At 40.7% G+C, this 15,626-nt stretch overlaps 1 protein-coding gene across 1 annotated transcript in view; it reads left to right on the top strand.

Moving 5' to 3' along the window:
- The window catches only part of SDK1 (sidekick cell adhesion molecule 1), a gene marked incomplete at its 5' end in the record, with an annotated part of 412,638 nt that overhangs the window by 333,749 nt on the left and 63,263 nt on the right, over positions 1 to 15,626 (top strand). Inside the window, 4 exons of the mRNA XM_082006804.1 lie at positions 1,453 to 1,690; positions 7,509 to 7,624; positions 7,894 to 8,083; positions 9,395 to 9,493. Of these exons, the coding sequence (XP_081862930.1) occupies positions 1,453 to 1,690; positions 7,509 to 7,624; positions 7,894 to 8,083; positions 9,395 to 9,493 (643 nt within the window). The remainder of the gene's footprint in view (positions 1 to 1,452; positions 1,691 to 7,508; positions 7,625 to 7,893; positions 8,084 to 9,394; positions 9,494 to 15,626) is intronic.

Here is a 15,626-nt window from a genome sequence, read left to right as displayed (position 1 = left end):
TCCACTCCTGTAGGAGGATTATATTTATGTGACGGGTGTGGAGTTATGTGATAAAGCGTAGCAAGAAATGATTAATTGTGAAGATGCAGTGATTGATGACATAGTTGAGCCCCTTTGACTGTCTCAGTTACCCACAGAGTTGCCACATTGGGACTTACTTGGCAATTAACCTGCTCCAGAATGGTTTTTCTTCTCCCCTGTTAGGCATAACTTTCCACTGGGGTTACTATGGTGTGAAGTTGATGAAGGACAGGTTTCCTTTTGCCCAAATGTTAGCTTTTCCATGCATAAACTCATTAGGGCTGGAAGTCAAAATCAGGCTAGAAACAAGAGGGATTTTCTCCCATCAGAAAGGAGAAATTCCAGTTTCTCAGTGGGATATTGCACTTAATTCTGAACCTTGAAAGACCAGAACATCAAACTTGAACGTGTCACCTCAGTAGAAAAGCCATTGCAGTTCATTTGATAGGATGCATGTAACTCATTCATGGCTTTGCTGTGTGAAAAACATGCCCACGTTGTTAAATGTTTGGTAGTATATCCAGACCTACATATCTTCCATCAAAATTAACTCAAGGTTGTTTTAAGAGACTTTAAAACATTTTTAAGACTGTGTTTCCTTGCTGTGCTCCCTGGATGCCTGTTTTTCATGAGTCAAACTGTGCAGGGTTCAGGAGGAGCAACAGCCACAGCTAAAAATGGCCTGATACACCTTTTTCATACTTAGTAACATCAATATTTGAAAGTGTTTAATCTCTTTTTTCCAAGACCTGCAGGTGAATCTGTGTCCCCTTGGGAGCTGGGAATTCCTTCCTTCCTGCAGAATAAGGGTCACATTTTTAGCCCTGCTTGCCTGTGGGATACAGTCCTCTACGCTGTGAAATGTTAATGTGTATCAAACTTTCCCAGTGATTCAGAACTGGATCTCAGCCGTCTGTGGTCTCGTGTAGTTAGTTTTATGGGGAAAAACACTAAACTTCATGAAGTAGGCTAATTATTTCATATTTTAATCTCTGAAATTGCTTGGGGAGTTAGAATACTAGAATAAATCTCTGCTGATAAATGAGTAGGCAGAGAGTCAGTAAAAAAAAAAGTTAAAAATGTATGATAAATGAATTTGTCACATGCTTCAGAAATTTATCATTCATTTCCATAATTAATCACAAAGCTCTGAAATGTATTTGTATCATCTCTGTTGATACACCCACAGCAGATGGCATAGTTCTGTGACCATATCTATTTGGCTCAAAATTAAGGTAAATATTAAAAGAAAATTTCAGGCAACACAGAAGTATCGAGACCGTAAAACATAAACGAAACAGAAAATCAACCTCTTGATCTTTTTTGCCTTCCTGTGGCCTTACATGAGCTCAGGCAGCATGGTATATGGGTTGGAAAGCCCTGGTGATGTGTTCTCTGTAGGAACATTGTGCTTTTTGTGTCGCTTGCCAGCCCCTGCCCGACACGCAGTATAACGGCAATCCAGAGTCAGTGGGGTACAAGATAAAGTTCTGGCGTGTGGATCTACAGTCTCCCACCTTGATGAAGGTTATTAATGACCGGTTGGAAAGAGAGTACACGATCGAAGACCTGGAGGAGTGGACAGAGTATGAACTGCAGATCCAGGCTTTCAATGCCATCGGGGCAGGACCGTGGAGTGAAGTAGTGAGAGGTCGTACACGGGAGTCCGGTGAGTCAAAGCACCGTGTCTGCTGTGCAGGACGCACCCGCCAACTTCAGCATTTTCTGCCTTTTTGTTCAGTTTGTTTGGTTTGGTTTGGGTTTTTTTTTTCGCTTGTTGATCCATTAAATCTAAAATGAAGGAAATAAAACAATCTCTAGATGCACTGAAGGCAAAAAGACATACAGGCATTTGAGGGGGGGAGTTATTTATTTTATTCCTACCCCGCTTTCATGCATAAACCTGCAGGTTATTTAAAGCAAACAAAACAACCTCTCCCCATTCCTGCCCCCGTTTGGCAGCAGTACGGACAACACGACGAGAAACTCGCATCCAGCCTTCTCTGGCTGAGCAGGTCTCTCGTGCTTCCTCTCCCTCCCTGGTACCCTCCTCCCCCGCATTCTCCCCCTTTCTCCTCTCTGCTTCTAGGCTGAGGCAGATTTTCTCACAGTCGTGCTTATCTGTTATTTTAGAGAGCTGATTACCCATATAGAAAAAAAATAATTATCAGAGCTTTTGATGTCACATTTTCAAAAACTGCCTTCTAAAATTGTGTGTACGAGGCTATATAGACATAACCTGCACGTAGGCATAACCTGCACGTAGGCATAACCTGCACGTAGACCTAGAGCACAGGTACTGTATTGTCTGGCTGATTTGTCCATACTAACGTAGGCGCTTCAAATATCAGAAGCAAACTCACAATCTCAGGCAACAGGAAATTATTGTTAGCTTAGTAGCAACAGTAAAGACAGATCTCAAAAAGCTGTTAGCTTCCACAAAACCTATTTCCAGACCTACCTTACCCATAAATTAAAATGTACATTGCAAATTAATAACAAAATGAATGACATATATGGTTTAAAAGTTTAATAATAAAAGCTCTTTGTGACCTGTATTTATGCAAGGTTCAACAGTGGTATTTTTTCTTTTTTTTTCTGCTTATTTTTCTTCATTAAAATGTTTGGGAATTTTCTCCTATGCATACCCTACACTTACAGACACACATACGCATGTCTGCGCACTCTGTACGGTGAACGTGCTGTACATGGCAGGGTTTGGTCTGCTGGTTCAGATAACTATCCTTTGAACTAGCTGGGGAGAACGCTAAACAAAATCATTCCCCTCCATAAAGTGTTGCTTTTTGGAAAGTAGTAATTGGGAAGCTATTGCCAGAGGTATGTTTTAAACAAGGCATGCTTGTGCTGGAGTTAGAGGTAGCATGACCCAGACAAAATAGTTCTGAAGTGTTCTGTATCATAAGAAAAAGATAGTGCATTCTCCGCTTTCTCCGTTCTGCTGCTCTTCAAACACTTCTTTTGAAATGTAGTAAATACTGAGATTAAGTGATTTCATAAAACCTTAGGATTATAGTGCTCTTGCTCAGCATCTAAAGATCAGAGGTTACGTGTGTATTTGGCATTTTCTCTTGCAGTATTAAAAGAAGATTGACTTGAAACTGATTGTAGGAAGCACACAGAAACCAGGATCAAAATAACACAAAGCTGTGATCTGGGCCATAAGGACTCATTTGGTTTTTTTCATGTGTTTTCTTTGATACTGACATCTGATTTCTTGAATAGAGCAAGTCAGGGCTCAGATTTTTGGCTGTATTTTCTTAGATTTAGAATATACAAGAAGCACTGGCATAGCAGCAAGCTGCATGAGAGAATTTCAGGGAATCTGCACTTAACCTGTATGCACAGTCAAATGGGGTAAAAATGCAAATAAAAGATAGCCAAAGCCAGAGAGAAAGGTCAAAGCGTTTTTAGGTCTGTCTTCTGAACTATAAGAAAAATTCTATTTATCGGTATGTTTTCAAAGTACTTTAAAAGCAGTGTCCTAAATATATATTTTTCCATTTTGTAGATACAGAGTCTTAGGGAAGTTGGTTTTGCCTGGTGCTGCAGATTGTAAACATCCCTCAGAGCTGACCAGAGGTGCCTTGGCCAGGGTCACTTGGTTCATTGGCAGAACTCACAGTTCTTTGTTTTACACCATCCAAGGAGCCCAAGGAGTTAGAGCGGGGGCTCTAAATCACCTTGTGGTATTCTGATGACAGTGCAGCCACTGGAATCTGAAATCTTTATTGAAAATAAAGCTGTACTTTTACACTGCTGTTTATTCTAGGACATGCGATCGTATTAGTACTAGCTGAGCACACATGCTGACAATAAAGGAGCATGCTGTTACAGGTACTAGAATATAGAACATCTCTATAAGAAGAAAGAAGCTATGAGAGAATAAATAACACTTTGGGTTTTGGAAACCCAGGCTTCAAAAACAGTTGGGAAACCCTAAAATAAAAATCTGAGATAGGGTTGCAAGCAGCTGAAGGTGGAGGGGGATGAATTAGGATTTTTAAACAGGACAGGTTTTATCAATCCAAAATGTTTTTATAATGTTAGAAATTAAATAACTCATTAAATTTTACAGTGTAAAATAACTGCAGAGGAACAAGCTCAGTTTCCACTCAATAAATTGACAACGACGATAGGTACAATATAGAGAAAGCAAGAAAATCATAGAATCATTAAGGTTGGAAAAGACCTCTAGGATCATCAAATGCGAAGATCTCTAATGTATTAGAACAACCTTGACAGGGCTGCTGCCTTTTAGATATAAAACCTGTTATTTTCAAACAATTCATCTCAAATACACCTAACCCAGTGCCTTAATATTTTTGGGCTCCTAATATTCAGCTGCATGAACGTGCATACTTGTCTTACAAAACCAGCTACTACACAAACAGGGTCACACATCTATGGCAAGGATCAATCTTTTGATGATTCAGAGGCTGACCTTCATGAAGCAGTTACTGTGATGTGATAAAGCATCACTTGATAATTCAAATGTGGTCCAATGTCACTGCAGGGATTTGTCAGTTTATACAAGCTGAGAATTTAGCCTGCGGTATCTAATTTTATAGGCAAGATGGTTGTGTACTGCAGCTATGCTACCGTTGCCACAAACCTTGCTCTAAATTTGCACCTCTTAATGCATGTCAGATGTACGATATGTCAGCTTAATTTTTACTTTCAAAAGACAGCGATGGATGTTCAGCTAAAATGAGCTGCAAAAGTGGAGAGAACCACTGCATCCCACTATCTAGCTTTCTTAGAAAGCCAGAATACAGGCTAGCTTATTAAAAGCTGCTTTTGGCCCAGTTAGAGACGTGAAACAGCATCATTTGCTATATATCAAATATGGCTATGTCAGATGTAGAGGGACGATGCATGGTCTTAGATGCCAACATGGCATCTAAACTTGAGTTCTTATTGAAGTTCCAGTCCAAAGTGCCAGTAACTCTATAATTTCCTACGTTTGATCTTCTAAAGTACATTGTGCAGCTGGCAGTTTGCTGGATTAGCTCATCATTTAGCTTCAGTATTTCCGGTTCATTTCGTTAAAGCTCTGAGATTTTTTTGGACACTGTTGCTTGGCTTCTGTTCTTGCGGGTTACTAATGAGAACTCGGCTTTGGAGCTTATAAAAAAGTCTTCAGTGCAATAGTTAAGGAAACCAGCATTAGAGAATGGAGCTTGCAGAGGAAAGAGGGATCTCTATGCCTCACTCAAGCCGCTAATTAGTCTCGGCAAACTATAATGTCCTTGAATCACGATATCCTGAGAGAGGAGAGGGGTCAGAGAAATGAAGGTTACATTTCAATTCATTCTTAAAGGGTCGATCAAAGTCTGTCACTTGATAAAAGACCGGCAACAATAAGACCCATAATATCACTTGCAAGTTCATACAACCATATTAGAATAAAATTCTCAACACTAATATGAGAACAGGAGAATTAAAGCACACTCAACGAACGGAAGAATTTTGGCCATTTAGGCATTGGACTTAGGCTTCTTTCCAGCGAGAGGGGACATTTAGCTGCTCTGGCTGTCACTGGGAATTAAGAGGAGTTTGGGCTAATAAATCTTCAGATAGACCGTTCTCTCCTTCGTGAGCTTTCGAGTCGCCCTGCCAGCAGCGTGGTCGTACACACACCTCAAAGCAAGCATGCGCGCGGGGCCAGCCTGGGCACAGCCTCCGCCTTTTGTGAATTTGGGAGATCTCATGGCTGCTGATCAAAGAGGAAAAGAAATATTTGTAAAAGAAAAAAACTTTTTCTCTCTTGAAAGGCTTCAAACCAGATAAAATAAAAATAAATGTGGCTGGAAAGGGCTTCTTTCCTCTACGCATTCTGGTTTCCTGCGACCCACCTCTACCCTTTCTCTCGCCAGAAGTGATTCATGTGGGAGTAGCTCTTTGTGAAGATCTACAGATAAAGTTATGGCAGTTATCCAAAGACATTCATGGCTCCTGGCAATCTATTTTCCTTTAACGTAATTATATCCTTGTGGGGGATAAATCTAGGAGAAGATTTTTTTAAAAAAAAAAAAGGCACTTCAGCATTGGAGAGGAAAAAAAATTGGATTTTAGTCTGCTGCAGTGTTGTGTGATGGTGCTCCTGTCCCAAATAATTGGTAACAGGGAAATTGTCTCAGAAATTACTATCTCCGCGGTTGACCTTGAGTGCACAAGGGTGGGGGGCGGTGCATTTTTTTTTCCAATTTATATTAATTCTGGTGTCATACTCATTATCTCGTTCATGTTGCTAGGAGCTTCAGGAGCTCGCCTTCAGAGCAGCAGATCTGTTCTTTCATTCGGACAGCCAGGAAAGCATTACTTTTGGCAGAGACTGGTGCTCCTTTTTGTGATATATTCAGGACCTAATCAAGCCTTACTGTCCATAAGTGCTTGTGTAACATAACTTGGTGAAATGTTCTCTCGAGGTCTGACAGGTGTATCATGCTTTAGAAAAGATTGTACCCTTCAGATGCTGGAAATGCCACAGGGGAAAAAAATGCAAAAGGGCAGCGTAAAATGTGAACTCTTAAAAATAGCCTCAAATTCTGCTTTGCGTAACATGGCATGCTATTAAGCTTGCCTGCAAAAGCCTGCAGTTGTGTGGTTCTGCAGTGGTTAGAGTTTTAATGGCGTGAGAAAATGCAAGTTTGCTCTTCTCTCGAGTCAGAGAAAATTACAGTGTTCCTGTGCCATCAGTTCTAATGAAGTTTCTAGTTTCATAAGAGCCAATTTTGCAACATAAATGAAATAGGCATATCTTTCATTTACACGGTATCAGTCCCTGAAAATACACCTTGCGTTAATGCGGCCGTCTATAATTGATGTATTGCAAATGTTGAGCGCTATCACATAATCAAAGGGCTTAGAGGTTAAAGAACTTTTTACTGAACTGGGAGTGCAATCCGGTGATTGGAATTATTGCTAACACTAGACCAGATGCTATAATTTCCTTTCAGATAATATAGGAAGTCAGGGTGGCGTAAAACTTCTTGTTAGAACAGATCGTACCATAAGATAAACTCCCATTCATAACGATTTCTAGCTTTTGGCATAGGGAAATAAAATGTATGGGAAAGAAATGCTAGGAGATAGACTTCTCTAGAAGTCCAGCGATTTAAACTTGATTCTAATTACTGCAAGTATATAGAACCTGAAATTTATTCATATCTGTCTATATTTACTGTCTATCTGTAGATACTGATTACTATTAAATGTTTAGCTCTTTACAAACATTGTGATTTCTGAGATAAACTGGCAAGAAACTGTGAAGCAGGCTGGAATACAAAAACGGTGCAGAATGAGTACGAGAGGAGAAGGGATTGTCTAGAACCTATTCCAGTCCTTTTGGATTTGAATCCTCTTCTATGGGATCCTGGAACAATCCCAAGCAGATTGGGGGAATGGAGCACCATTATCTAGTACGTCTTACCTATTTTTGCTTTTGGCTGTGCCGTGCGTTCCAGTTCCCTCTGGTCCTCCTGAGAATGTCTCTGCTGAAGCCGTGAGTTCGACCCAGATCCTTCTGACATGGGCCACAGTCCCCGAGTCCGAGCAGAATGGTCTTGTCCTGGGTTACAAGGTACACAACTGGATTCATGCTTACTTAATTTTTAATGCATTACCTGGATATGTTTTCGCATTTGATATTTGTTATTCACCTGTTGGATATTTATATTATTCATAAATGAGCTGGAGAAGGTATAGGAAGTATGCTGGTTTTTAAAAGGGTGACTGGTGAATATAATCTCGTTTTATACTTTGTTAAAAGGAGGAATCTAAAATGTCCTTTTTTCAGTCCTCATGTAACAATCTTTTCCTTTCTACGTTTCATATACATTTGTTCTGCAGATACTTTTCAAAGCAAAAGATTTAGAGACTGAACCAAAGAGCCAAATAGTAAGAGGTAACCACACTCAGTCTTTCCTGCTGTCTGGCTTGCGAAAATACGTGGTCTATGAGATCCAGGTATTGGCATTCACTCGTATCGGCGATGGAGTCCCCAGCTTTCCCGCAGTTATAGAAAGAACCAAGGATGACGGTAAGTTTACAGATTACAAAAATAAGTATTTTATTTGATCCAACCTTTAACACTGCTTTCTTTCAGTGGTACAAGTGTAGACAACAGCCCAAACTACAGCTATTTGGTGGTGGGTTGGGGGGGTGGGTGTTTGGGTTTGTTTGTGGGTTTTTTTTGTTTTTTCAACTTCAAACCAAAAGGACTGGATCCCTACCTAGTATAACTTGGCACTATTTCATTGGCCAGGGGCCAGGGATTTGGCAAAATCACAGAAAACCAGAGTCCCTCATTTCTTCTTTCTCTGCAGCTGATGAAGAGAAAAAAAACTTCTAAAATTGTAGAAGCTAAGTGTAGAAAATTTCTATTGAAGACAATTTCTAGATTGCACTTATAAATTCCTATTGAAGTTCAATCATGCTCTTAAAAAAAAAAAAAGGAAAAAAGAGTACTACTATTGAAAGCAATAAACAAGTCTGGGTTGGATTGTACTGAGGGTGAGTTACCAAATTTGCAACTTCAGAAATCCATTCTCAGTTTTTTCCCCCAAAAATAAGGCATTCACCCTGGAAGATGACCAGACCAGTTTCCTTTTGCAGTTGCCCCCAGTGCTTTCCACGAGCTCAGGGACTCCCGAGTGCAGTTTCATGTGCTGAAGGACCCAAGCGAGCCCTGCGCCCCAGTGCTGCCTTATCACACTGGTGTGGTGGGAGCATTCCTGCTGGCAGGGTTTTACAGAAATTTAGTTCAACTCTTAAAGTGATTTTGGCTTTACAGATGCTAAAGTTACTTTTAGTTACATTACCTTTGCAGTATTCACAGGAGGTTAATACCAGTGTCAGAGGCTTCTGTTTATTATTCCCAATGAAGATGAACCAAAAAAAAGTCTCTCTTTTTTTCATCAAAATCTTTTCAATAGTAATGGAATAAACGTTGGTTTCTACAAGCAACTTCATTAAGTAATTTGATTGGGCTGAAAACACATTCAGACTTCTGGCTTAACAAAACACTTCCTGCAGAGTGCAGGGGTAACTCATGCAGAGGTCAGCACTCTTCTGTCACAGCATCCCGCTAAAAGCATTCCACAGGTCCGGGAAAACACTGTAGGGTGCACTGGTTCTGTGCTGCGTTTGGTGTCCATGGGTGCTGGAGGCATTTGGCCATGAACAGGATTCCTCAGCATGCATGTATGTTATATATGTATATAGGCGCTGCCAACCATCTATTTATTACCAGGCAGATACAGCTTGAGCTGCCTCCTATGTCAGGTGAGCGGAGAGCTTGTAATTCCTCTGAGACGCAATGCTTGCTAGCATGGTCTGGTTTTCTTTCCAGCCCCTGGGCCGCCCGTGAGGCTGGTGTTCCCTGAGGTGAGGCTGACATCCGTACGGATTGTTTGGCAGCCGCCGGAGGAGCCCAACGGAATTATTCTGGGTAAGAGGGAGCAGCAAACCCAGGGCTGGGAGGAGAGGATGGGAGACCAGAGTGAGCTCCGGCTGCTGCGTTTTCCTTCCCCTTGCATGTCGGATTAGAAACCACACATAAGCAAATCTGTGGCTAAAGAACAGAAAATACGTCGGTGTCAGCTGAGAGACGTGGTACCCTGTGGTGAGGAGGAAAAGTCCGACCAGCTCCATGGTGTGTGTTTTCCTGAGCCAGAATTACATGTCATTCGTGGCATTGTGTTTGAATTGTCATCTCTCTTCCCATCTGCATTTGGGTTTGTAACCTGTCTGCCTGGCTGTTGGGCAACGTGCCCGTAGAGCTGCAGCAGGGGAGAGCTGGATTTTCCTCTTCTTCCCCCCCAACTCACCTTTGCTGGGCATGCCCAACGTTTCAGCTTCACGTGTGCTTCCATTTCATTGCTTCCTTTGGATAATACTGTCTGGCAGGTCGCAAGGAGTTAACTCATATTTGGCTTTTCATCCAGGGAAATATAGGCAACAAGGCATGACAGGAATTCATGAAAAACCTTCTTACCTTCCTGCTCTTGTAACTCTTGGGTTACCTTTGCAATATGTGCACCAGCCTCTACTTGTACTTAAAACGTGAAGACTTTTTCAACGTAAAAATCCATTCTTGCCTCTAAAATTGAAGTAGCTAATAGTTACCCAGCACTTTTGTGCTCTCTGCTGATGTTAAACACATTTTACAGTAATTCTAGGTGGTGAGTAAAGATTTGTCTCTCAATTCTGAAAGGAAGCAAAAGCTTTTGGGTTTTGTTTAGTTCTCAGTCTGCCAGACCTTTCTGCTTCTAATTTTGCTGCCATCATTCAGGCTTGCGTGTAGTCTTTTAGCAATATTTCCTAAAGCCTTCGTTGTTGAGTGGAGTGTTGCCTACTTCAGATGTTACTACATTGGTGGCATCCCTTTAAGTGAAGGACTGGTCTTGCAATGCACGTAAATCTTGAGTCGAGAACTCAAAGTGTTTGCTCAGGTGTGTAGTTTCCCAAAGTGCTCAGGGGGTGATCCTGAAGATGGAGGGAAATCATCAAATGGGTTCCGAAGGCAAACACTGCAGGGATTTTCTGAGCACGAGAAAGAGTCTGTGTGAAGCTTGGCAGTCGTTAGCTGTCAGAGACGGATCCACGCAGGGTTTCTCTGCAGCTCAGGGAAGCTTGGCTTCCAGGTTGTCTTGTGGGTTTGATTTGTTGCTTTTTTTTAAGGAACTGCCTTCCTAGAAGCTTGCTCTCAGTAGAGGTTGGGTTTTGAATCACAGGCTATGGTTAAGGAGAAGAAAAATCATTTGATAGAAAAGATGAGAAAGTACAAAAGAGATTTTGCTCTCCCGACTGTGTTCCAATGTCTCATGTTGCTGCACTTTGTCAGCCTGATTTGCTGAAGTTGCAAGCTCGGTGGAGTAGGAACTCTTATTTTGTCTTTGCACAGCGCTTTGTGCAATGCATCCCCTTCTCAGTTGGTTCTTACTCATTGCCTCTACGTTGATGAGAAAATCATACAAGTGCAGGGTTGGAAGGAAAGGGGAAGGGTGTCCCTTACAGAATGCTCGGCATGCTTAGCGTGTAGACTGTTGTTTCTGACGTCTTGCACAGTCCATTCCCAGTAACACATCCCAGGATACTTGATACTGCCCTGACTTGGCCTTTTTGCAACACTGATGTTGTAACTAAGTACATCTATGATGCACTATTAATTCCTACCCTTTTTCTGCAGTACGATTCCAGATCAGTCAGTCCCTCTTTTATATGTACATTAAGCTTTTTCTTTGTAAGTGTGATAATTTGCAGGTGCCTTTATTGAATTTCATCTTACTGATTCCAAACCATCTCTCCTCATTATCAAGATGATTTTAAATTATACTCTTGTCCTCTGAAGTGCTCACAGCCACTCACAATTTGGTTTTATTTTTGAAGTTTGCAAGCAGACTGGCAATTCCATCAACCAGGTCACTAACGAAAATCGTGAACAGAACCAGACACTCTCATGAGACCTTACTTAATATGTTCTCCCAATTTGTTGGCAAACTACTGATGGCACTTTGACTTTTTTTTTAAAAAAGTGTTCAAGTCAAAATGTGTAGTATTTTTATTAGATTCTGCTTCTCTTGTTTGCTTTTGACAGGGCTGTGTGCAACCATATTAAAGCCTTACTTAAAGTCACTGTGGATGATATCTACTCTTCCCACCTGGCCAATTACACTGTCAAAATGGAAAATAGATTATTTGATATTTATTATTTGCTCCAGACAAATACATATTGGCTGTTCCTTGGCACTTTGTTATCCTCATGGATGCTTATATATTGACTCATATTTTTTTCCAGGATCTTTCTGGGTATTGAACTTTAACTTGATTTGTGCATAATTCCTGTGTTTTTTCTTTCTGCATTTTAAAAGGTGGGGTATTCTGTTTGCCCCCCTGTAACAGTCTGGGATGTCACCTGTCCTCCACAAGTTCTTGAAGATAATCACTAATTATTCGGAGATGGCTCCAGCTAGTTCTATAAGCACTGCAGGGCACATTTCATCATGACTTTCTGACTTGATTACATCTAGCTTAACTAAATATTTGTTAACCTGTTCTCTATTCTAGCCTACATCCCTACTTAAATTGTTGTCAGTTTTAATTTGTGTTAAGTATCTAGTCGGCATCAACTTTTCTCTGTGTGTGAAAATGAAGCGATGGAGATATCAGCCTTCTGTTCTTTTCTCTCACCTCTCTTGTGGTTTTTTCATATTTTCTTCCCAGTAGTTGACCTGTCCTCCTTCAGTCTCTTGAATTTCTAATGTATTTATAAAATCTTTCTCATTGCCTTTGATGCCCATTAAGCTCTAACTCACTTTGCACTTCAGCCGTTCTGATTTTGTCCCCACATGCTTGTGCTGTCTATTTATACACTCCCTTAGACACATGTCCTGTTTCAACTTTTGTCCAATTCAGTTTTGATTTTCAGGTCATTAATGAGCTCTGAATGCAAACATATTGGCCTCTTAACATCTTTTATCTGCGTTGGGATAGTTGTACTTTTTTTTTGGTCTCTTTTAAAACTGTCAGCTAACCTGAATTCTTTTTTCCCCTTAGAATTCCTTCCCAGGGGGACGTTACCTGCCAGTTCCCCCAGTCCACCTCTTTGATGTCCATTGTCTTTATTCAACAGTTCTCACTCCTTTATTTTTTTTGACAGTAGAAACACTGAGGTTCATGGAGGAAGTAGTTAGCTGCCAATGTCAGAGAGAAAAAGTAAAAATTACTCATGCTGGGTACTTCTGTGATCTTTCCTAAGAAGTGAGGAGTGCTTCAAAAATAGATAAAAAACAATGTGTAACGTTCTAAGTAAAGGCTGCAGGTTTTTTTTTCCTGTCCACCTTTTAAATCTCGTTACTATAATGAACTTTCAAAACACCATTGTAACCACCGGAGTCAAGTGCACTGAAGTAGAATTGTTGGAAAAAATAAGGTAACGTAATTTTGCATGGTGTCCTTCTGTTCACTAGTGGGGTTGGAAAGAAGCAGTACTTGCTTTGCAAGAGCAACTTCTATTCAGAGCCTTTGAACTAATGTTCCTGCTCTGCTAGCTTTGTCCTCTGAGTATACAAGCACCTTTGCAGCTAATATTTTTGTAATCTATATCAAAACATGTTCTAGCATTTCAGAGAGAGATTAGAAGGATGAAATACTGGCAGGCACCAAGAGGGAAAACCACTTGTTTATTTGTTTAAATATTTTACTGTGGAAGACTGCTAGATATTTCCATTTCTCCTTTTGGGGTTGTTACGCTAACCATCTGAGGCTTCACACTGTCTTCTTTTCTGCACTGAATTCAGCTAGCACCCAACACAGTTCCTTCAAATACTGTTAAAGAAAAATGATGCATTAATGTGGATATGTGCACTTCTAGCTATGAGCTTCCTCTGAAAATGAGAGCTCCACCAGCACCCTTCCAGGCCCTGGTTAGTATTCCTCACGGTATCCTTGTCTTTAGCGTTTACCTGAAGCTTATTGCAAGAGTGCAACAGCTCCACTGAGAATTGGAACCACAATAGGATGTAATCCATGTTTGCAAATTCATATTTTGATCCCAGACTGCATTTGCACACCCGCTGGCCCTTAAACAGATAAGCAGTAAAATCAACAAACTGGATTGCTGCTCCGCCAGGCAGACCCTAACCTCCCAGGATCGTTTGGCGTTCCCTGAGTTCTGTGACAAATTAATAAATGTTTGTATCTCTGCTGCACCGTGGCCTGCGTGAACGGGTGCTGTCAGTTCTGAAGGGCTTTGTATGGTGATGAGCTTGAAAGCTTTTTTATATTCATGGTGTGCTGTCATCTTCCTGCCTGTTCGCTTTGGGGAATCCACTGGTTGTGTTACAATGACCTAACATTTAACAGGCGGTTCAGACTGTTGCCATTTATTGAGTTCAGAAAGCGTAGCTCATGAAACTGCTTGCAGTTGAGCAAAAATTACTTAAAAAGATGCTAATGCAAAAATAAACCTAGTTTCAATGAATAAATAAACTCCTGAACAGTTGATCTTTCAGGGCTTTTTTTTTTAATGCTGTTTTGGCCTGGTGAAGCTCAGAACTCCCAGTAGCAGAAAAGATTTGGGATCTAATGCTGGGGGGGGGGCGGGGAGAGAGAGAAAAATGAAGAAAACAATATGAATTCTTCTTATTGACCACTCGGATACTTCATATTCTGTAAGATATTCCTTTCCCAGAAAAGTTTGCTCTGATCACCTTGTGAAGATTTTACTTTCATTCATAAGCTTTGATTTTTATTTTTTTTTTAATCCAAGATATCCGCGACATCTTATTGTCGTAATCTAATAAGGGAAGGAAGCTTCCTTATTCCTCCACTGCAGCAATTGCAGTTATTGCCTCTTATAGCCCTCGAGCATACATTAATTTCTCTTTGAACACTTTCCATTTACCTCTATTGATTTGCCTCGTTTGATTTCACTTAACATTTCCTGTCTTCTCCCATCCCTTGTTGCTGGAATTCATCAACTTAATAATTTTATCTTTTTGATCTTGCGTTAGCCCTGATTATTATCCGAGCTGTAGTTTAAGTACTGCGCCTTCTGTGTCACGCAGAAAAAAGAAAAGCGACGTTTTTTTATGCCAGTATGTATCCTGGCTGTCCCAAAGTGTCTAATAGGAGAAGGTGATGTAGGGGATCAAAATTAAGATACCGGGTATCTCTCAGGTGGTTTGTAGCAAGAAGAGTGAGCTGAGTTCAGGTGCAGAGGTTGGATATGTACCCTTGAATCAGACCGAGGGAAGTGTTGAGTTTCTAACGAAATCTGTAAAGGTGAGAGCTTTGGTTGTGTAAACTCTGCCTGCGATATCCAGGAAAATAGACATTTACCCAGACTGTCAGCCAACACAGCAGATGTAGGCGAGGACAGTGCGGGCTGGTACCGTTTTTCAGAGGGATGCATTGAAAGGGAGTTTGTGGAGCCTGTCAGACAGACAGGCTGTGACAAGCGATTTCTTCTTTCTCATGGCTAAATTAGTTTTTACACTAGCCAAGGAACCACTCCTGTGTAAGTTATTATAACGGCCTAGATATATATGTGTTCCTTTGCCTAATCTGAGCATGTTTGTAATTGGCTTTCCAGCATGAGTACCACCATTTAGCAGTAAATAGTTATCTTTCTATTCCCTCCTTACATTTTAACTACACATTGTATTTTACAAAGGTTTAGAAAAGAGAGGAAATTGCTCGGCAAGGATGTGTCTCAGATATCATACTTATCTTTTAATAACTAGATAAATCAACTTTTCTATTCTTTTAATATTCTCTGTTTCCCTCCAGGTCTTATTCTTTACGTCTTATGTCCCTTTATCAAACTTCTTCAGCAATCTTAGTTGCTTCTTCCTCCATCTCTTAGCTGCTGTAAAAATTTCCCCAGTGGTTTTCTCTGACTATTTTTCCCCCTTATTGAGACCCTGCACTGGCATTTTCACTCCCATGTTCCTCACATCTGTATAAACAAAAAAAGACTGTAGTGTATCCATTCCTTCTCCCCATTGCTATCTCTCTTTCTGTGGACTTAAAAAAAGATCAACATACTGAAGGTACAGAAATACTTTGGTGAAATACAC

Source organism: Phaethon aethereus, assembly GCF_964289735.1.
Source record: "Phaethon aethereus genome assembly, chromosome: 15".
NCBI lineage: Eukaryota > Metazoa > Chordata > Aves > Phaethontiformes > Phaethontidae > Phaethon > Phaethon aethereus.
This window is presented reverse-complemented; position numbering and strand designations above follow the sequence as displayed.